General features: G+C 42.6%; 1 protein-coding gene and 1 pseudogene across 1 annotated transcript in view; both read right to left on the bottom strand.

The window, feature by feature from the left end:
* The window catches only part of CUNH11orf54 (chromosome unknown C11orf54 homolog), a 30,027-nt gene extending 8,783 nt beyond the window's left edge, over window positions 1-21,244 (bottom strand). Inside the window, exons 1-7 of the mRNA XM_042685217.1 lie at window positions 21,183-21,244; window positions 14,272-14,420; window positions 12,755-12,853; window positions 6,165-6,238; window positions 4,945-5,046; window positions 2,175-2,351; window positions 392-541 (exon numbers count right to left, since the gene is read on the bottom strand). Of these exons, the coding sequence (XP_042541151.1) occupies window positions 392-541; window positions 2,175-2,351; window positions 4,945-5,046; window positions 6,165-6,238; window positions 12,755-12,853; window positions 14,272-14,326 (657 nt within the window). The 5' untranslated portion in view covers window positions 14,327-14,420; window positions 21,183-21,244. The remainder of the gene's footprint in view (window positions 1-391; window positions 542-2,174; window positions 2,352-4,944; window positions 5,047-6,164; window positions 6,239-12,754; window positions 12,854-14,271; window positions 14,421-21,182) is intronic.
* On the bottom strand, window positions 15,113-15,768 carry LOC122112421 (annotated as a pseudogene).
* Window positions 21,245-21,517: the final 273 nt, after the last annotated feature.

Genomic DNA, 21,517 nt, shown 5'->3' with positions numbered 1-21,517 from the left:
GATTAAAAGATAAAAAATAAAATTGCAATAGTTTCACTACGCATTTTCTCACAATATGATGTCTATCTTTTTTTTGCCAGTCATGGTGCCTGAACTCTGGGCCTGGGCACTGTCCCTCAGCTCTTCAGCTCAAGGCTAGTGCTCTACCACTTGAGCCACAGCACCACTTCCAGCTTTTTCTGCTTATGTGGTGCTGAGGAATCGAACCCAGGGCCTCATGAATGCAAGGCAAGCACTCTACCACTGAGCCACCTTCCCAGCCCCTGATGTCTATTTTTATATTCAAATTTTCAACAAAAGTGTCTTTAGAGATATAAATATTTAAAAATTCTAAGGTAGTGAGTATGTGTATATACACACACCAATCATGTAATGCACGCTGAGCTCTTACCATAATGTGAGCCTTTACTTTTCCCTTCTGAATTAGGAAAGTGCCTCCCATCCCTACAGGTTTGTTTTCATAATGGTCTTCCAGAGCCTGTCTCATGCAAGTCACAAAGTTAAGTTGTCCAGTTCTTTTTTTGGCTTTTACTTCAATGACCTACAGGAAACACAAATAAGCACATCAGTAAGCTGTCAAAATACATGTGATTAACTACTTAGATGTAGCATTATCTAAGTGCCATCAAGAAAATATTCTTATTTGTTCAGTGCATCCAAGTTTGAGTTGAGATGTCTCAATCCTCTGAAACACTTAATTAATCATACACACATATATACACATTACATGTATATGTGTGCATATATATATATATATACATACATACACACATGTAACTTTAAATAATGTCTTTTCCTTTCCTCCCTTCTTCCTTTTTTTCCCTCTATTTCCCTCCATTTCTCCCTCCTGTGTGTGTATGCCAATCCTGAAGCTGGAACTCAGCACTTGAGAACTGTGAGCTTTTTGCTCAAGGAAGGGCTTTACCACTTGAGCCACTGCTCTACTTCCAGATTTTTGGTGTGGAATTGAAGATGAGTCTCATGGACTTTCCTGCCTGGGCTGACTTCAAACCATGATCCTCAGATCTCAGCCTCCTGAGTATCTAGGCATGAACCACTAGTATCTGATCCTTTTTAAAAATTTTGTGCCAACTACCACTTACTGCTCTCATATGGCTTTTTTGCTCATGGCTGATGTTCCTTGAACATCACACTTGAACAACACCTCCCCTTTTGGCTTTCTGCTGTTTTTAGAGTCTAGGCTTTGCATCCCTAGGTTAGCTTCAAACCATGAATCTCAGCTCAGCTTCCTGAGTAGCTAGGATTACAGGCAAGAGCCTGTAATTATTCATGGTATACTGAATTCTAGAGAATGACCATATATGTCATGGTGATAAATAGCTGAGAATTTCCTGGCATAAAGGTTAATCACTGGTAAATGAGCATAAGGGAGTAATTAAGATGCTTTCTCATGTCTTGTAAAAGTTTTCACTATGTTTATTAGGTATTTTTACTTTTCTTAATTCATTTCAGCTGTCTGTATTTACAAAAAGTGAGCCTTTAGAAATGCTACCACTATCTATTTGCATACTCACAGAAAGAAAAGATGAAATAGAGCACCGATTTTCCTTGTTTTTAATTGTTTTATTTTGTCAGTCTTGGGTCTTGAACTCAGGGCCTGGGTGCTGTCTCTGAGCTCTTCAAGGTGAGCATACTACCACTCGAGCTACAGCTCTACTTTTTTTTTTTTCTGGTTAATTGGAGATAAGGGTCCACAGACTTTCCTGGCAAGACTGACTGAAATGTGATCCTCAGATCTCAGCTTCATGAGTAGCTACTATTACAGGCATGAGCTACCAGCACCCAGCTAGAATTCTCTTTTTTCTTTCTTTATTGAGTTTAAGTGATTACATAAACTTCACAATATTGTGGGATAGTGATACTTAAAGTCACAAACACATTTTAACCTTCACAAGGTGCATTTTCATTATCATAGTCTATAAAGCTATGGACTCTACAAACTTTGACACTACAGCTATTTTTTTTCCAAATCAGGTGATGTATACATCTCTTTCTGTTTGCTTAGTGTAAGCTGTTCCCTCTTTCTCATTCCCTCCCTCCCTTCACTGCCCTTGAGTTGCTTAGTTCACTTTCATCAATGTACAGTGCAGCTGATCCAACTAGAATTCTGTATCCTGTACAAAATTCTATACAAAAATTTGTACAAAAATCACCTTGCCAGGTTGGCCCTCACTGGCAAAAAGATTAGCCAGTAATGCACATCCAAAATCATGATATTTCTCACTGTATTTCTCTAGCAGGCACCCTCCATTTACAGGGTTAATCCACGCAAAGTAACTTCGGTTCACAGGAGGGTTGTGTTCACTTTCTGTTTGTATAACTGGAATAAACTAAAAAGAAAAAAAGGCAATTAGTAAATCCCTGTTTAGAAAATATTTTTTTTTGGACTAGTCCTAGGCTTTGAACTTAGGGCCTGGGCGCTGTCCTTAAGCAGCTTCTTTTTTTTTAATGGTAAGAAAACTTGGCAGAGCTTTATTGAATAAGCATGCAAGCAAGCAGACAGACAATAAACAAACACAAGCACAAGCAGAAAGGTAGGGAATAGGTTCATCCTTATATGAACCAAATCTTTATAGTATTCTGGGAAGACCTTGGAGTGTAAAAATTTGAGATCTTTCCTCAAAGAAAGAAAAGGACGCCACTAACAGAGTGTGGATGCTCTCATAGAGAGGAGAGCCTGAGTGCTGTCCCTCAGCTCTTAAGCTCAAGGCTAGCGCTCTGCTACTTGAGCCACAGAGCCACTTCTGGCTTTTTCTGAGTAGTTTATTGGAGATAAAGAGTCTCACAGACTTTCCTGCCTGGGTTGGCTTTGAACCATCATCCTCAGATCTCAGCCTCTTGAGTAGCTAGGAGTACAAGTGTAAGCCACCAGCACCTGGCTAGAAAATACCTTAAATAATGTAGCAGAATATTTTGTCTTAGACTTAGGACATTTTATTTCAAGTATTTTTTTAAACATATACAAAACCATATGAAATATGAAGTACTTATCTTTAGGTACAAAACACAAGGAACACTATAGTTTGGAACTTAAGTGCCCTTGTATCCTGAGGGTTGGGGCCTAGTACAGTGGGTTCAGAGTTGGAGATTTCGGGAGATGATTAAATTATAAGGGCTCGGATCTCATTAGTCAATCCACGTATGGATTCATAGCTTAATGGGTGGTGTGGGAAAGGCTTTGTTGTATTAGTGACCTCTCCCTGTCTCTGTCTCTATCCGTCTGTCTCTAATTCCTGGTCCTCACAGGATAAGCAGCTTTGCTCCAATATGAACCTCTTGCTCTAAGAAATGGGACTAGCTGGGCACCGGTACATGTCATCCTAGCTACTCAGAAGGCTGAGATCTGAGGATCACGGTTCAAAGCCAGCCCAGGCAGGAAAGTCCATGAGACTCTTATCTCCAATAAACCACCAGAAAACCAGAAGTGGCGCTGTGGGCTCAAGGGGTAGAGCACTTGCCTTGAGCTGAAGAGCTCAGGGACAGTACCCAGGCTCAGAGTTCATGCCCAGAACTGACCCCCCCCTCCAAAAAAAAAATGGGAGTAAACAAACTTCTGAAACTTATACATTTTTCCTCCTTATAAGTTAGTTATCACAGATACGTTATCACTATGGAAATCTAATATAAACATTTTATAAATGTTTATATTGTTTTCCCTCCTTTGCCCTTGTTCTTTCATTTATTATTTCTGTCGTTCCTGGGACTTGAAATTGGGGCCTGGATGCTGTTCCTGAACTCGTTTTGCTCAAGGCTAGCACTCTACCACTTTGAGCCACAGCACCACTTTCAGTTTTCTGGTGGTTAACTGGAGATAAGAATCTCAGATCGGGCTGGGAAGGTGGCTCAGTGGTAGAGTGCTTGCCTTGCATGCATGAGGCCCTGGGTTCAATTCCTCAGTACCACATAAGCAGAAAAAGCCAGAAGTGGCACTGTGGCTCAAGTGGTAGAGCGCTAGCCTTGAGCTTAAGAGCTGAGGGACAGCACTCAGGCCTCACCACCGACAAAAAAAAAAAAAAAAAAGAATCTCAGATCCTCAGATCTCAGCCTCCTGAGTAGCTAGGATTACAGGGGTGAGCCACCAGTGCCTGGCTGTCCCTGTTCTTATTCTACCTTCCCTTCCTTTCTTTCCTTTCCCCTTCTCTATCTCCTTTCCTTTTTTTTGGGTCCGGTCGTGGGGCCTGAACTCTGGGCCTGGGCGCTATCCCTCAGCTCTTCAGCTCAAGGCTAGTGCTCTACCACATGAGCTACAGCGCCACTTCCAGTTTTTTTCTTTTTGCTTATGTGGTGTTGAGGAATCTAACCCAGGGCCTCAGGCATGCAAGGCAAGCGCTCTACCACTGAGCCACCTTCCCAGCCCCCCTTTCCTTTTTTTTTTGAGGAAAGATCTCAAAATTTTACACTCCAAGGTCTTCCCAGAATACCATAAAGATTTGGCTCATATAGGTTGAACCTATTCCTTAAGAAAATCTGAATCTAAGCTGGGTACTGGTGGCTCACACCTCTAATCCTAGTTACTCGGGAGACTGAGATCTGAGGATCACAGTTCAAAGCCAGCTCAGTCAGGAAAGTCTGTGAGACTCTTATCTCCAATTAGCCACAGAAAACCAGAAGTGGTATTGTGGCTCAAGTGGTAGAGTGCTAGCCTTGAGCTGAAGAGCTGAGGGACAGCACCCAGGCCCAGAGTTCAAGGCCCACGACTGACAAAAAAGAAAATCTGAACATAAAGATTACTGATCCACTACTGTTGTACCTGTTGGAGCATGTGCTATAGTTCAAATCTGTATCAAATAGTTGTATATCTGTAGAAAGGTATGATTTCAACTACTTAAAATTTACTCAAAAAAAGTAGGCTTGTTGATAGGGCAGTAAAAAGAAAAGACAAACCAAACATGAAACTGACAGAAGAATTATGTGTGTGCTGACCTCAGAATTGAACCCAAGAGTTTGAAATGGTCCTGCCCCTGCTCCAAGAATAAAAGCTCCAGGCAGCTTGATTTCTTGTGCAATCTTATTCAGATCATAAACCTATAATGAGGATAAACATATTTAAATCAGAACGTACACATTTCATGACTTTTAAAAATTTTTATTTATTTTATTTATTATTATTTTTGTTTTGTTTTGTTTTGGGTCCGGTCGTGGGGCCTGAACTCTGGGCCTGGGCGCTGTCCCTCAGCTCTTCAGCTCAAGGCTAGCACTCTACCACCTGAGCCACAGCGCCACTTCCGGCTTTTTTCTTTTTGCTTATGTGGTGCTGAGGAATCGAACCCAGGGCCTCAGGCATGCAAGGCAAGTGCTCTACCACTGAGCCACCTTCCCAGCCCCCAAAATTTTTATTGTAAAGATGCTATACAGAGGGGTTACAGTTACATGAGTAAAGTAACAAGTACATTGTTACCCACTCCTTTGTTGTTCTCCCACCATCTCTTCTCTCCCCCACTCCTTGCCACAGCCCGCCCCCACAAGGTGTAAAATTCATTTCCGACACAGTATCTTGTGAGTATAACTTCCTATTTTTTTCTTTTCTTTTCTTTTGTTGGTCATGGGGCTTGAACTCTAGGCCTGGGTTGTGCCCCTCATCTCTTCAGCTCAAAGTGAGTGCTCTATCACTTGAACCACAGCACAACTTCTGTCTTTCTGATGGTTTATTGGAGATAAAAGTCTCACAGACTTTTCTGCCTGGGCTGGCTTTGCACTATAATCCTCGGATCTCGGCTTCCTGAGTAGCTAGGATTATAGGCGTGAGCCACCAGGGCCTGGCCTAACTTCCTTTTTTTTTTGGTCGGTCGTGGGGCTTGAACTCTGGGCCTGGGTACTGTCCCTCAGCTCTTCAGCTCAAGGCAAGCACTCTACCACTTGAGCTACAGTGCCACTTCTGGTTTTCTGGTGGTTTATTGGAGATAGGAGTCTCACAGTCTCTCCTGCCCTGGCTGGCTTTGAACCGCGATCCTCAGATCTCAGCCTCCTGAGTAGCTAGGATTAAAGGCGTGAGCCACCAGCGCCCGGCCTAACTTCCTTTTTTATAACCATATTTTAAAGCACTTCTTTGCTTGCTACATTGATCAATTTTCTTATAATAAACAGGAATCAACCCAATTTCCACCATCTTCAATGTGACTGTGAAGAATAAAATGTACACTTACTTTTTTTTTGTTTACAAGAGGCATTAAGTAAGGCACACCTCCTACGTCTGCAATTCTAGTTTTCCCACAAATGCCTAAAAAAACACAAGCCATTAATCTTCAATCACTAAAATGCCAGAAGTGGAACTGTAGGTAAAATAGGTAAGTACACCACCTCAGTATTAAATGCCAGAAGATAATACTTTAATTTATGAATAGTTCATAGTACGCCACTTCTCCATTCTCCTAGTTTTGCCAACAGCCGGGCTTGGAAGATATAACTAGCACACGTGTCCTATTTTAGCTGTGTCTGCAATATTATCATCTTTAAGTACCACTTGATACAGTTGAAAGAATACAAATAACTAAAAGCTACTGACAGGGCCAAGTTCAGACTGGATAAAATTTCTAGAATTAGTCGATAATGTCATAATCTCTTTTGTTTTTTTTTTTTCGGTTGTGGGGCCTGAACTCTGGGCCTGGGTGCTGTCCCTCAGCTCTTCATCTCAAGCCACAGCACCACTTCCGGCTTTTTCTGTTTATATGGTGCTGAGGAATTGAACCCAGGACCTCATGCATGCAAGGCAAGCACTCTACTACTGAGCCACCTTCCCAGCCCCTATAATGTCATAATCTCTTAAAGTCTATATTTTTCCAGTGGGAAGGTCCTTCCTTTCTTTCTTCTTTGCTTCCCTTCTTTCTTCCTTTCTTCTTTTGGTTAGAACTTTCTTTTTTTTAACTTAAAAACAACTCTGGTTGAATGGTAACTCTTTCGTACCACTACATTAACGATAATAAAATTGTAATTTAAAAAAGAAGCCAGGTGCTGGTGGCCCATGCTTATAATCCTAGCTACTCAGGAGGCTGAGATCAGAGGATCATGGTTCAAAGCCAGCTCAGGCAGGAAAGTCCATGGGACTCTTATCTCCAATTAACCACCAGAAAACTGGAAGTGGTGCTATACTCAAGTGGTAGAGAGCTTGCCTTGAGCTGAAGAGCTGAGGGACAGTGCCCAGGCCCAGAGTTCAAGTCCCAGGACTGACAAATAAACAAAAAACAAACTCACTCTAGGAGAAATAGGTGTGTGTGTGCGTGCGTGTGTGTGTGTGTGTGTGTGTTCGCTAGTCCTGGGGCTTGAACTTAGGACCTGGGGACAGTTCTTTAGCTTTCTTGAAGCCTAGCGTTCTACCATTTGAGCTACAATTCCACTTCTCGAATTTTGGTGACTGAAGATTAATGGACTTTTCATCATAGCTTTGAGCCACAATCATCAGATCTCAGGCTCCTCAATATCTAGGATTACAGGCTTGAGCCACTGGCGCTGGAGAGAATATATAGTTTTTACATCTATATTGGGAAATAGTCTTAATTTATTTCTAGTAGTTTTAATACAGATAAGGTTTAGATGCTAGGAGTTTTATATTTCAGTTTGTCTACTTAGTTTTTCTTTTTTTGTGCCAGTACTGGGGCTTGAACTCAGGGCCTGGGAACTAGACCTTAGGTTTTTCTGCTCAAGGATGGTGTTCTACCACTTGAGGTACTACTGGCTTTTTTTTTTTTTTTCTGGTCCTGAGGCTTTAACACTGGCCTGGGTGCTGTCCCTGAGCTTTTTTTGCTCAAGGCAAGCACTCTACCACCTGAGCCAGTGCCATTTGGGGCTTTTTTCTGTGTAATTTATTGGAGATAAGAGGAGTCTCATGGACTTTCCTGCCCAAGCTGGCTTCAAACCATAATTCTCAGATCTCAGCCTCCTGAGTAGCTAGGATTACAGGTGTGAGCCACCAGCACTGGCTACTTCTGACTTTTGTTGGTTAATGGGAGATAAAGAGTCTCAGGGACTTTCCTACCCAGACTGACTTTAAATGGGATTCTCAGATCTCAAGCCTCTTGAGGAGCTAGGATTACAGGCATGAGCCACTGCCTCCTGGGAAGTTTATTTTTTTTAAGTTAAAAAAATATTGTTATTATATGGCTGGTAATGTGGCTTAGTGGTAGAGTGATTGCCTAGCATGCGTGAAGTCCTGGGTTTGATTCCTCAGTACCACATAAACAGAAAAAGCCAGAAGTGGTGCAGTGGCTCAAAACGGTAGAATGCTAGTGAGCAAAAGAAGCCCAGGGAGAGCACCCAGGCCCTGAGTTCAAAAGACCAAAAAAAAGAAAAAAAGTCTTATAAGGTCCTTCTTGTAAATAGGGACTTAGGAAATGTTTTCCATGTAAATTAATCATAAACAAGTTTCTCAGAAATGACAGGGAGTCTGAATTCTAGAGAAGTCACCAGGAATTACTTTTGAGCCTTTGGTTCACACCAAGTATAGAGAAAACATTAGATGACTCTTAGCAGTCTAAGTAAGAGAGCTAATAATGGTGAATACAGAGGAAAGACAGGAAATTATTGGTAGAGATGTCCTTTACGTAGCTGAAAATACATCAGCATTTTATATACATATATTATATAGAATATATATTCTATATTATATATTTTACATATAGCTAAGAGAGATCTTCAAGACCTAAAAATTTCAAAGTTGTTATTTCAAAGTAGCAATTCAAACAGCGATAAATAGAAAAGCCAAAGGAGTTACACAAAATAAGAATAGCCTAAAATATTATTCTAAATGATTTCAAAGTGCTGAGAGAATCTGAATCAGACACAAGTAAGTTTTAGAATTTGCCTGACTACTTACAATCAGACTTTTTCATTGCGTGCGTGCATGTGTATGCTATTACTAGGACTTGAGGCTTGAACTCAGGGCCTAGACACTGTCGGTGAGCTATTTTGCTCAAGGCTAGCGCTCTACCACTTTGAATCATAGCTCTACTTCCAGTCTTCTGGTGGTTAATTGGAGATAAGTCTTATAGATTTTCGTGCCTGGGCTGGCTTTGAACAACCATCCTCAGATCTCAGCCTCCTGAGTAGCTAGGATTACAGGCATGAAGTACTAGCACCTGGCCCAGGTATCTTTTTGTTTTATTTATTTTTAATTTTTTCTAGGTATCTTTTTTTTTTTTTTTGTCAGTCATGGGGCCTGAACTCTGGGCTTGGCACTGTCCCTCAGCTCTTCAGCTCAAGGCTAGCACTCTACCACTTGAGCCACAGTGCCACTTCTGCCTTTTTCTGCTTATGTGGTGCTGAGGAATAGAATAGGGCCTCATGCATGCAAGGCAAGCACTCTACCACTGAGCCACCTTCCCAGCCCCTCCAGGTATCTTTTTATTTTTTATTTTTTTTTATTGTAAAGCTACTATACAGAGGGTTACAGTTACATGAGTGAGGTAATGAGTACACTTCCTCTTGAACATTGTTACCCCCTCCATTGTTTTCCCCCTACGATCCCCTCCCTCCCTCCCTTCCCCGAGGTTTTTTTTTTTTTTTTGATTGTGATTAAATGATTACATAATTTCAAAGTCACAAGTTCATTCTAACTTCCCTGGAGCAAACTGTCTACCACAGTCTGTAATATATAACAGTGTTCACATGTTATATACCATATTTGTGATCAGCAGCACGGGGATATTTAGTAGTGGTTCAACCAGATGAGCGGGAGTTCTTTGTTTCTTAAGTCCTGTTAGTTTTGTCGTATCACCTAACCTTTTGGATTTAGCATCCACTTATCAGGGAGACCATGTACCGTTTGTCTCTTCGTTCTTGGCTTACCTCGCTCAACATGATTCCTTCTAGCTCCATCCATTTCCCTGCAAATGCCATTATTTTGTCATTTCTAATGGCTGCATAATATTCCATTGTGTATAGATACCACAATTTTTGGATCCATTCATCTGTGGTGGGGCATCTAGGTTGTTTCCATATCCTAGCTATTGCAAACAGTGCTGCAATAAACATGGAGGTGCACGTGTCCTTGTATATTGGTTCCTGTTGTTCAGGGTAGATGCCTAGAAGTGGTATGACTGGGTCGTAAGGGAGGTCAATCTTTAGCTTTCTAAGGACCCTCCAGACTGCTTTCCAAAGTGGTTGTATAAGTGTACATTCCCACCAGCAGTGTAATAGGGTTCCTCTTTCTCCACATCCCCTCCAGCATTTGTCGTTGGCTGATTTGTGGATGTGGGACATTCTGACTGGGGTAAGGTGGTATCTCAGGGTTGTCTTTATTTGCATTTCCTTCACCACCAGGGATGATGAACATTTCCTCATGTGTTTCTTTGCCATTTTTATTTCTTCATTTGAGAAGTCCCTCTTTAGTTCCCTTGCCCATTTAGTAATTGGTTTGTTAGGTTTGGGAGGGATTAGTTTCTTGAGTTCCCTGTATATACAGGATGTTAACCCCTTGTCTGATATATTGCTGGTAAATATTTTTTCCCAATTAGTTGGTTGTCTTTCTAGCTTAGTTGCGATAGATTTAGCTGTGCAGAAGCTTTTTATTTTAAGGTAGTCCCATTTGTCGAGTCTCTCTCCAACTTGTTGTGACCCTGGGACTCTGTTCAGGAAGTTCCTTCCTGTGCCTATTAGTTCAAGTGTCTCTCCTACTCTGTCCTGCAGTAGTTTCAGAGATTCAGGTTTAATGTTAAGGTCTTTAATCCATTTTGAGTTGATGTTGGTGCATGGTGATAGGCTGGGGTCCACTTTTAGTTTTCTGCATGTGGCTGCCCAGTTTTCCCAGCACCAGCGGTTGAAGAGGCCGTGTTTCTTCCATTGTATGTCTTTGGCTCCTTTGTCGAATATCAGCTGGCTGTAGGCCTGTGGATTTATATCTGGATCTTCTATTCTGTTCCATTGGTCTTCGGGTCTGTTTTTGTGCCAGTACCATGCTGTCTTTGTTATTATAGCTCTGTAGTAGAGTTTGAAGTTCGGCATGGATAGCCCTCCCATATTGTCTTTATCCCCTAGAATTGTTTTGGCTATTCTAGGTCTTTTGTTGTTCCATATAAATTTTTGGACTGTTTTCTGTATTTCAGTGATGTACGTCATTGGGATTTTAATAGGAATTGCATTGAATTTGTATATTAGTTTTGGAAGTATCACCATCTTTACTATATTAAGTCGGCCTATCCAGGAGCATGGGAGGTCTTTCCATTTCCTAGTGTCTTCTGCAATTTCTCTCTTTGACTTTTTATAGTTCTCATTAAATAGTTCTTTTACATCTTTGGTTAGGTTAATTCCTAAATATTTTATTTTTTGGGAGGTTATTGTGAATGGGGTTGCTCCCTTTATTTCCCTCTCTTCCTGTACGTTATCAGTGTATAGGAAGGCAACTGATTTTTGTGGGTTTATTTTGTATCCTGCTATTTTGCCGAAGTGACTTATGATTTCTAAAAGTTTGGGGATGGAGTTTTTGGGATCGTGGAGGTATAGTATCATGTCGTCTGCAAAAAGGGATAGTTTCACTTCTTCTTTCCCTATGCGGATCCCTTTAATGTCTTTTTCTTGCCTTATTGCCCTGGCTAAGGGTTCTAGGATCCAGGTATCTTTTTAATAGAAGGTATCAATTACATAATAAGAGAGCAATAGTTTTGGTAGAAGGACATCTGAGGCAGACAGAGCTGCCTCACGCTTCAGCTTCTCTCAGCTTCAGTTTCTTTTCTATGTTTGCAACTAATACTTTGCAAAAAATGGGCATCTATCATAATGACACATTATTATACTCAACCAATATTAATGTCCTTCCCTTTTCATTTCAAATAGTGTCTCCATTTTCCAGTGTACCACTTTGCAAATTTATTGAAAAGTTGGAAGTATTTAATAAGTGAATTAAATATAAGCCTTTTAAGATCCTTTATGGTATTGAATAAAGAAATAAAACCAAAAATTAAAGTTAGTGTCCCAGTACTCATTTGAACAATTAAAAGCAATTGCGTTATCAGGATACAGTATCAACATTCTTAGCTGGTGGTTCGTAGTAGTTCATGCAGTCCTAATGACTAGGATTAGTTTGAAGCCAACTCAGGCAGGAAAATCCTTGAGACTCTTGTCTTCAAGTAACCACTCAAGTGGTAGAGCATCAGCATTGAGTGGAAAAAGCTAAGGGACTGTACTCTGGCCCTGAGTGCAAGTCCCAGTTTTGGCACACACACACACACACACACACAAAGTATTCTAGCCTATTGAGAACTGGGGGGCATTGGGCCAGTCCACAACGGGCTAGAGTTCACTAGTACTACAAAAAAACAAACAAAAAAAACTTTCCAGTTTATTGAATATCTATTATACAACCAGTGAAGCACATAAAACATTATCTTTCCTATGTGGGTGTAAAGTGAAATTTGACCAACATTAAAAATGAACATAGAAATCAGGCAAAATTTAGCCTATAAGTTTTTAACAATATGCTATTTTACTGATTAAAAAAAAATTATATGGAGCCGGATGCTGGTGGTTCACACCTGTAATCCTAGATACTAAGGAGGTTGAGATCTAAGGATCACGGTTCAAAGCCAGCCCAGGCAGGAAAGTCCATATGACTCTTATCTCCAATAAACCACTAGAAAACTGGAAGTGGCTCAAGTGGTAGAGCACTAGCCTTGAGCTGAAGAGCTGAGGGACAGCACCTAGGCCCAGAGTTCAAGCCCTACGACTGACCAAAAAAAAAAAAAAAAAAAAAAAATTATATGGGCTCAGAAAAAAAGAAAACCAAAAGCATATTAAAAAGCTTGCTTACCTCTTACAGGAAAGGTAAATGGTTCCTTAGTCAAATCAGGACAATCAACTACAGAGACCTGGACATCAGCGAAGTTATCTTGCAGCCCCTTCTGCAAAACTAATAAACATGTAAAAAAGGGATGCTTGACATGAAGTCAAAATTTAGCATTTAACTCTTCCTTTAAGTTTTCTGTGTGACTTACTGGCAACCTATACTTATATTATTTTATTTATTTATTTATTTTCGGTTGTAGGGCTTGAACTCTGGGCCTGTCCCCGAGCTCTTCAGCTCAAGGCAAGAGCTTAACCACTTGAACTATAGTACCATTTCTGGCTTTTTCTGTTTATGTGGTGCTGAGGAATCGAACCCAGAGCCTCATACATGCGAGGCAAGCTCTGAGCCACCTTCCCTTTCTTTCTCTTTTTCTTCCTTCTTTTTTTTTTTTTTTTGTTGTTGGTTGTATGTGGCTTGAACTCTGCTTGGGCACATCACACATATTTAAATCTTGGAGTACCAGTCCCCTGTGTAAAACTGGTATCATCAAACATATATAAATGCTTAATTTAGTTTTCTTGTTTTTTTTTTTTTTGAAGAGAAACACAATTTTGAACTTTCTCAATAAAAACAAAAGATACTAGTACAGGCTGGAGCCAGTGGCTCTTGCCTGCAAGCCTAGCTACTCAGGAGGCTGAGATCTGAGGATCACAGTTTGAAGCCAGCTCAGACAGGAAAGCTGGTGAGACTTACCTCCAACAAAAAACTGCCAAAAAACTGAAAAAATGTAGCTGTGGCTCAAATGGTAGAATGCTAACCTTGAACAAAAAGAAGTTCAGGGACAAGCTGGGTGCCAGTGGCTTATGCCTGTAACTGAGGATCAAGGTTCAAAACCTGACCCAGCAGGAAAGTCCCTAAGAATTTTATCTCCAATTAACCACCAGAAATTGAATAGTGGTACCTCAAAGTGGCAGAGTGCTACCTTTGAGCAAAAGAGCTTAGGGACAGCACCCAGGCCCTGAGTTCAAATGCCATGACTAGCAGAAAGAGAGAGAGAGAGACAGAGAGAGAGAGGGAGAGAGAGAGAGAGAGAGAGACAGGGGCTCAGGGACAGTGCCCAGTCCCTGAGTTCAAGCCCTACTCTACTACAAAACAGTACAGGACAGATACTGGAATGGAAAATTCTGTATTGAAAGCACCATTTCAACAACCAAGATAAAAACACAGATAAGGAATAAAATACATTAAAATCATTTTTACCTTAAAATAGACCTTAAAAATCCAAAGTGAGCCAGGCGCTGGTGGCTCATGCCTGTAATCCTAGCTGAGATCTGAGGATCTTGGTTCAAAGCCAGCCCAGGCAGGAAAGGCCTGGTTTATCTCCAGTAAACCACCAGAAAACTGCAAGTGGTGCTGTGGCTCAAGTGGTAGAGTGCTAGCCTTGAGCAGAAGACCCGAGGACAGCGCCCAGGCCTAGAGTTCAAGCCCCACAACTGACAAAAATAAAAATAAAAAAACCCCAACGTAAATATTGTTTTTACCTCCAGCAAGCTCCTTCAGAGTTGGCACATGAAGCGAAAATTCATTACAAGACATGTTTCCCTCTTCTTTAGGTGGGAGGTTGCAGGTGGAGCTGGTGTTGGCCAGTTATTACAAGTTTACAGTGTTATCAGCAAGAACAGCCACTGCTCTGTAAATGAACAATTAAGGAGTTACATAACCATAAAGAGGGCAAAATACATTTTGAATTTTCTACACTCAAGAGTTCAGTTATACAAAGAGAGCAAAAGATTTTCCTGTTCCCACAGAAAGACAATCACAGCATCTAGTATTTCAACTGAACAATGCCCAAGTGACCTCTTCTAATACTATTCTTTTTTGTTGTCCTGGCGATCAAACCCAGGGCCTCATGCATGCTAGGCACGCTTCTACCACAGAGCTGTATTTCCAACCAGTATTATATTATCTCTCTATCTCTTTATCACTCTCTCTTGCCAGTACTGAGGACTGAACTCAAGCCTGAGCACTATTCCTTAGCTTTACTATTTAATGCTAGCACTCTACCATAGCTCTTTTTTTTTTTTTTCTGGCCTGCTGTGGTGTAATTGGAGATAAATCTCAGGCACTTTCCTGCTCTAGGTGGCTTCAAACCACAATCCTCAGATTTCAGACTGTTGAGTAGCTGGGACTACTGGCACTGGTTTTGTTTTTTGTTTTTCCTTCAGAAACCCCTCAGTACTTTAAGCATTTATCTAAAAATATAAAAAGTGTTTAAAAATGTTATTATGGTGTTCAAATACTGACTTTCAATGCTCATGAAAAAGAAGTCTTCCACCCTTACAGAAAAGGCATAGTTTGGGACCAAGGCCCTATGGAGACTGCCCTTGTTATCCCAGCACCATACTAACTCTCTTTCACCCAACTCCTCTACAATGAAGAACATACATAGTTCTTTACACTTGTCCAGGAATGTGGTGTGCAGCACATGTAAGCAGGCAGATACTTGACCAAAAAGAACTAGAGCCTGCCCCTCTCCTTTTTGCAGGAAGGATAGTGAACAACTCAGCTTCCTCCTCTCCATCTTCACTCTCATCATCTTCAGAACCATCATTGCTTATAGTAACAATCTGGTGCCAACCAGTGATCTGTCCAGGGCCAGAGCCAGACATCAGCTGGAAAGTCACAGGTATTTGAAGCTGAAAGTCATCCAGACTAAGCATGGGCTGGCAAGACAACTTGAGACTGGCCACAGGTACTGCAATCTCCTGGTGGTCATGGTGCTGGGCAACAATTTCTACCATGTTATCCTTATCCTTTGCTCCCTTGGTGAGGCAGAGCATAGTTAATGCCAACATATGCTCTGCATCTTCCTCCTCCTCTACTTTAAAGGTGAAGGAATAAGTGTAGCCCGAGAGCTCACAGACAAAGAAGAAACTGTCCATGGTGACGGGAACCGGGCTTCACTTACCTGACACCCTGGCATGGACTTGGCTTCCTTGGCTCAGGAATGTTAAATTAGCAGCAGCACCATCGGCCATGCTGTAAGGAGTCTGGCACTGGGCTTTGTTCTTTTAAATGGTTAACATTTAAAAAGACACAAGAGGGCTGGGAAGTTGGCTCAGTGGTAGAGCGCTTGCCTTGCATGCCTGAGGCCCTGGGTTCAATTCCTCAGCACCACATAAGCAAAAAGAAAAAAGCCGGAAGTGGTGCTGTGGCTCAAGTGGTAGAGTGCTAGCCTTGAGCTAAAGAGCTAAGGGACAGTGCCCAGGCCCAGAGTTCAGGCCCCAGGACCGGACCCAAAAACAAAACAAAACAAAAAGACACAAGAGAAAATTCCCAAACCAAGAAGGTACCCGTGATTCCTTTCTTTGGTCACTTATCCTCATTGATCTTAATTTTCTCTTTTTTTCTTTTTCTCTTTTTGTTAGTTGTGGGGCTTGAACTCTGGGCCTGGGTGCTGTCCTTCAGGTTCAGCTCAAAGCTAGTGCTCTACCACTTATGCCACAGCACCACTTCTGGTTTTCTGGTGGTTAACTGGAGCTAAGTCTCATGGACTTTCCTGCCCCAGCTGGCTTCAAACCATGATCCTCAGATCTCAGCCTCCTGAGTAGCTAGGATTACAGGCCAGAACAACAGGTGCCCAGCATATGAACTTAATTTTCTAGGGTTTGGTTGGTCAATGGTAAATAGGTCTTTTTTTTTTATTATTGTAAAGATACTATACAGAGGGTTACAGTTACATGAGTGAGGTAATGAGTACACTTCCTATTGAACATTGTTACCCCCTCCATTGTGGTAAATAGGTCTTGAAGCAAAATTACTAAGGATTATGAACAAGTGTCTAGCTGGATATCTTTACTACTTAGCAGGATCAGAGTTCAAAGCCAGTTTGGGCAGACAAAATCTCTAAGACTCTTACCTCTACTTAACCACCAAAAAAAAATCTATACCAGAGGCATGGTTCAAATGGAAGAGTAAAAAAACAGAGTCAGAATGCAAAGTTCAAGTCCTAGTACCAGCAGACACACACACACATACACACACACACAAGCTAAGTGGTTGTAGGTAGCATATTATGTATACTAGATACATGATATGCCTATTATACTATACTGTATAGTGTATGTGTGTGCGCATATGAATCAACACACACATAATCATTCTTAATTTGTATTTGACTTTTAAGCTAAAAATTAAGTATCTCTGTGCTAAAGGCTAGTGCTCTACCACTTAAGCCACAGCACTATTTCCAGCTTTCTCTGTTATGTGCTATTGGGGAATTATACCCAGGGTTTCATGAATGCTAGGCAAACACTCTATAAGCACATCCCCAGTTCCCAAAACTTGATTTTTTTTTTTTTTTTGGTTGGTTGTGGGGCTTGAACTCTGGGCCTGGGTGCTGTCCGTCTTCAACCTAGGACAAGCACCCTACCACTTGAGCTACAGCACCATTTCCAGTTTCCTGGTGGTTTATTGGAGATGAGTCTCATGCCCAGGCTGGCTTTGAACCGAGATGCTCAGATCTCAGCCTCTTGAGTAGCTAGGATTCCAGGAGTGAGCCACCAGTGACTGGCTCAAAACCTGAATTTTTTTACAAAAAAAAAAAAAAAAAATTTTAGGGGCTGGGGAAGTTGGCTCAGTGGTATAGCGCTTGCCTTGCATGCATGAGGCCCTGGGTTCGATTCCACAGTACCATATAAGCAAAAAGAAAAAAGCCGGAAGTGACGCTGTGGCTCAAGTGGTAGAGCGCTAGTCTTGAGCTGAAGAGCTGAGGAACAGTGCCCAGGCCCAGAGTTTAGGCTCCATGACTGGACCCCCCCCCCCAAAAAAAAAAAAAACCCAAACAAAACAATTTTATTGTTACAAAGGAAAATTTAAAAACAGTTCAAAAACAATTTTTTTGGAATTTCGGTAACTATTATTTTACATGATCAGAGGCACATAGGCATTGTGCCTTTGTGTTCCTCCCACCCCCCCCCCCCCCCTTCCCCGAGGATCCTCCTTTAGTCTCACTGTGTGTGAAGGCCTAGGCTACAATTTTCAAAAGAAAATTAAAATTACTAATAGAAATGGAAACCTATGGAATGATTAGCTTCTGATACTTTAGTTTACAAATAAGTAATTTTTCTTGGTAGACAAGTTTTTTCAATTACCTTAATATAACAAGTGAAACTTGCTATCTTAAAATCATTCTCCAGATACACTTCACAGTAAGTAGCAACACATCCACAGATAGTAGTACTTACCTCACATCAGGTATAAAAATGTTGAGATGTGCAAGCAGAGCAAGATAAATAAAATGAAGGGGGGAATAGATGGACTCTAACTGCAGTCCAGGCCAATCACAACAGGAATATAAAACTCTTAAGGCTGGTTGAGTTTCTAGGAGCACTGCAGATCTGCTCACCAGTGAAGGAATGATAATTTCAGGTGACAAAAAGAAATAATTTTTTGTTGTTGTTGTTGGTCATAGGGCCACTTCTGTTTTTTTTTAGTAGTTAATGGAGGTAGGAGTCTGACAGACTTTCCTACTTGCGCTGACTGAACCATGATCCTCAGATCTCAGCCTCCTGAATAGCTAGCTAGGTTTACAGGAATAGGCCACTGGTGCCTGGTTATATTTTATTTTTTAATTAACAAAGTCTTTATTAAACAGATGGTTTACAAAAGTCAGGCATAGTGCATTTCCTTTTAGACTATGTCACCCTTTCCCTTGCTTTCTCCCAGTTTTTCACTCTCACCACACACATAAGTTGTATAGTTTATTTTCAAGATAGTTTCCAGGCTGGCCTCCTTCTAAGTCTCTGCCTCCCAAGTAGCTGTGATTAGTGATGTGAGCCATGGTATCCAGCCACCAATTACTTGTTAAACATTTACTTATTATTGGTAGTGGGGCTTGAAATCTGGGCCTGGATGCTGTCCTTCAGGTCTTCAGCTCAAGGCTAGCGCTTTACCTCTTAAGCCACAGCACCACTTCCGGTTTTCTTGTGGTTTATTGGAGAGAAGAGTCTCATGGACTTTCCTGCCTGAGCTGGCTTTGAACCTCCATCCTCAGATCTCAGCCTCCTGACTAGCTAGGATTACAGGCATGAGCCACTGGTCCCCGGCTTTGTTAAACATTTATGATGTACCAGATTTAAGGTGCTAGGACAAGATTGGCATTGCCAGTATGCAATTAGTGTTATCAATTACATGGCCACCAGATGCTGACACCAGACACACACATTTTGTGTGTGTGTATGTGTGTGTATCTACACACTCACAAATTAGCACTACCATTTAGCAAAAAAGCTCAGGGACAGCAATCAAGGCCCTGGGTTCAAGTCCCACGACTGACCAAAAAAAAAGTAGAATAAAAACATTACATGAGAGGCAGAAATAGGTTAAGGATAACAAGACACCCCCTTTCTCAAAACCCAAAAGGCTTGGAGCTTAGCTCAAGTGGTACAATGCTTGCCTAGCATTGATGAGGCTCTGGATTCAATCCCCAGTACTTTAGGGAAAAAATTAAGAACAGCTGAGTTAGTTTTGTACAGCACTTCCACTCATAGCAACAAAAAAAATACATGGCTATGTAAACTATAAATTGTGACATTTCAGTGATTCTGCATCTAAATGTTTTTAAAGTTGTATTTAAAAGTACTGTACAATATAAAGAAAAGAATGGCAAAGCATGCTGATAATTTTGCTTTAAATTTGTTTACTTGCAATGGTATACAACAACCAATTTCTCCTTTACTTTTTTTTGTTGTTGTTGGTCGTGGGGCTTGAACTCTGGGCTCAAGAGCTGTCCCTCAGCTCTTCAGCTCAAGGCGAGCACTCTACCACTTGAGCTATGGTGCCACTTCCTACAACAACCAATTTTAAGACACCTAAGGCTTCCCTCTCCCTTCTTGGCCTGATCATTCCACCTAAAGATGGAATATGAAGGACTGACTCCCCCCACCCTATTGTCCCAGGAACATTGGGACACCAGGTAAAATCCCAGGTAAATGTGTACTTGTTTGATGTGCTGGCAGGGCAATCGTCTTAAGCCCAGCTGTAAACATCCTATTGTGGTTCCATTTGATAAGCCCCCACCTTCCTTGACCTAGTGGATTTTTCCTTAACCTGTCTCCTTGCTCAGACCTCATATAAAAACCTGTCCCAACTCTCTCACACAACACCCAAAACCTCCAAAACCGTGGGAAGGTCTGTGCCTCTGGCTGTTCTTCAATTAGCACTCCTCGTCTGTTGATTGTAAGTCCAGCCTATTCCTTTTCCTTTTTCATCCATTTTCCCAACAAAGGCAAAACCAGAGCATTTCCACGGGGGAGCTTTTAGAGTATTTTAGCATGTTTTGTATTGGGGACAAGTTCTGGCTATGGAATGCAGACCACCAAATGGGATCCTCAAGTGTCTGGATATGCATGCACCACTACACCAGCTATTTTAGCGTCTACAATGACACGTCTCTTTTTCTCCAGCAAGGGGTTTGCATTTTCAGTTTGTGCTGTGCCTGTTCACTCATGAAGGTGAATGTGACAGTTTGTGAGACAAGCAACTGGAGCACATAGTAACTTCAGACTGATAGAGGTGCCTACAAGGTCAGACTAAAAACATTTTTTTGCCCTAATTTGGATTTGAATCCAGAGCTTGGCTGGTTCCCTCGCCACTGGCATTCTATTGGAGCCGTCTCAGCTTCTGCTGGAGATGAGTCTTTCAGACTTCTCTGCAGTGTGGCCTTGAAGCCTGATTCTCCAGGTTTCAGCTGCCCGTGGCTAGGAGTATAGGTGTGAGCCACCGGACCCCGGCTCTTCTTTTCACTTTTAAAAATAAAACCTTTTAGAACTGTAGAAAAGTTAGCTAGGGTTACAGGTGTGAGCTCCCGAAGTCTGGCAGGACGAGGATCAGACTTAGTCTGGAATTGTTCTATCAAAGATTTCTTCCGTGGGCTGAGAAGGTGGCTCAGTGGTAGAGCGCTTGCCTTGCATGCTCAAGGCCCTGGGTTCGATTCCTCAGCACCACATAAGCAAAAAGAAAAAAGCCGGAAGTGGCGCTGTGGCTCAAGTGGTAGAGCGCTAGCCTTGAGCTGAAGAGCTGAGGGACAGTGCCCAGGCCCAGAGTTCAGGCCCCACGACCGGGCCCCCCCCCCCAAAAAAAAATGAAAATACAAAGGTTTCTTCCGTTTTTAAACAACAAAATCTACTTTTTTGGGGAAAAAAAAAAAGGCTACTTCACAGAGTACGAGCGTCCAAGGCAGAGGCCGGTCCCGGAGGCACAGGGTCCCCGGCTGCTTCAAGGCTCCGCCTGACATGGGCTCGCAGGAGACCCCACGGCACACCTGCCGCGCCCGACCCGCAAAGTCTTACTACCGGAAAGCGCGTGCTCCCGAGACCTCGCCGCGCCGGGCGGGGAGGCCTGCGGGCGCCGGCCGGCAACCCCACGTCTGCGCCCGACGCGCAAAGCTTACCTACCGGACAGCGCGAGCTCCCGAAACCTCGCTGCGCCGGGCGGGGAAGCCTGGGGGCGCCAGCCGGCAACACAGGGCGGGGAGGCCTGAGGGGGCCAGCCGGCAACGACGTCCGGCGGCGGCCTCCGTGTCCCGCCCCTCCGTGGCCCCCATCCCTCCGTCCCCCGCAGCGGCGCTCCCGCTCCGCCCCTCCGTCTCCGGCCACGCCGGCCTCCACGCCCCCTGGCCCCCCGCCCCTCGGCCTCTTCCCCGCTCTCCGTCCTCCCGCGCCGCCCCACGCTAGGCTCCGCTGCCCCTCCCTCCGCGTCCTCCCGCGCCCTCCGCCCCACCCCTCT

The sequence above is a fragment of the Dipodomys spectabilis genome, unplaced genomic scaffold (assembly GCF_019054845.1).
Source record: "Dipodomys spectabilis isolate Male_0828 unplaced genomic scaffold, ASM1905484v1 ptg000094l, whole genome shotgun sequence".
Taxonomy (NCBI): domain Eukaryota; kingdom Metazoa; phylum Chordata; class Mammalia; order Rodentia; family Heteromyidae; genus Dipodomys; species Dipodomys spectabilis.
Note: the sequence above shows the minus strand (reverse complement) of the source record. Positions and strands in the feature narration are given on the sequence as shown.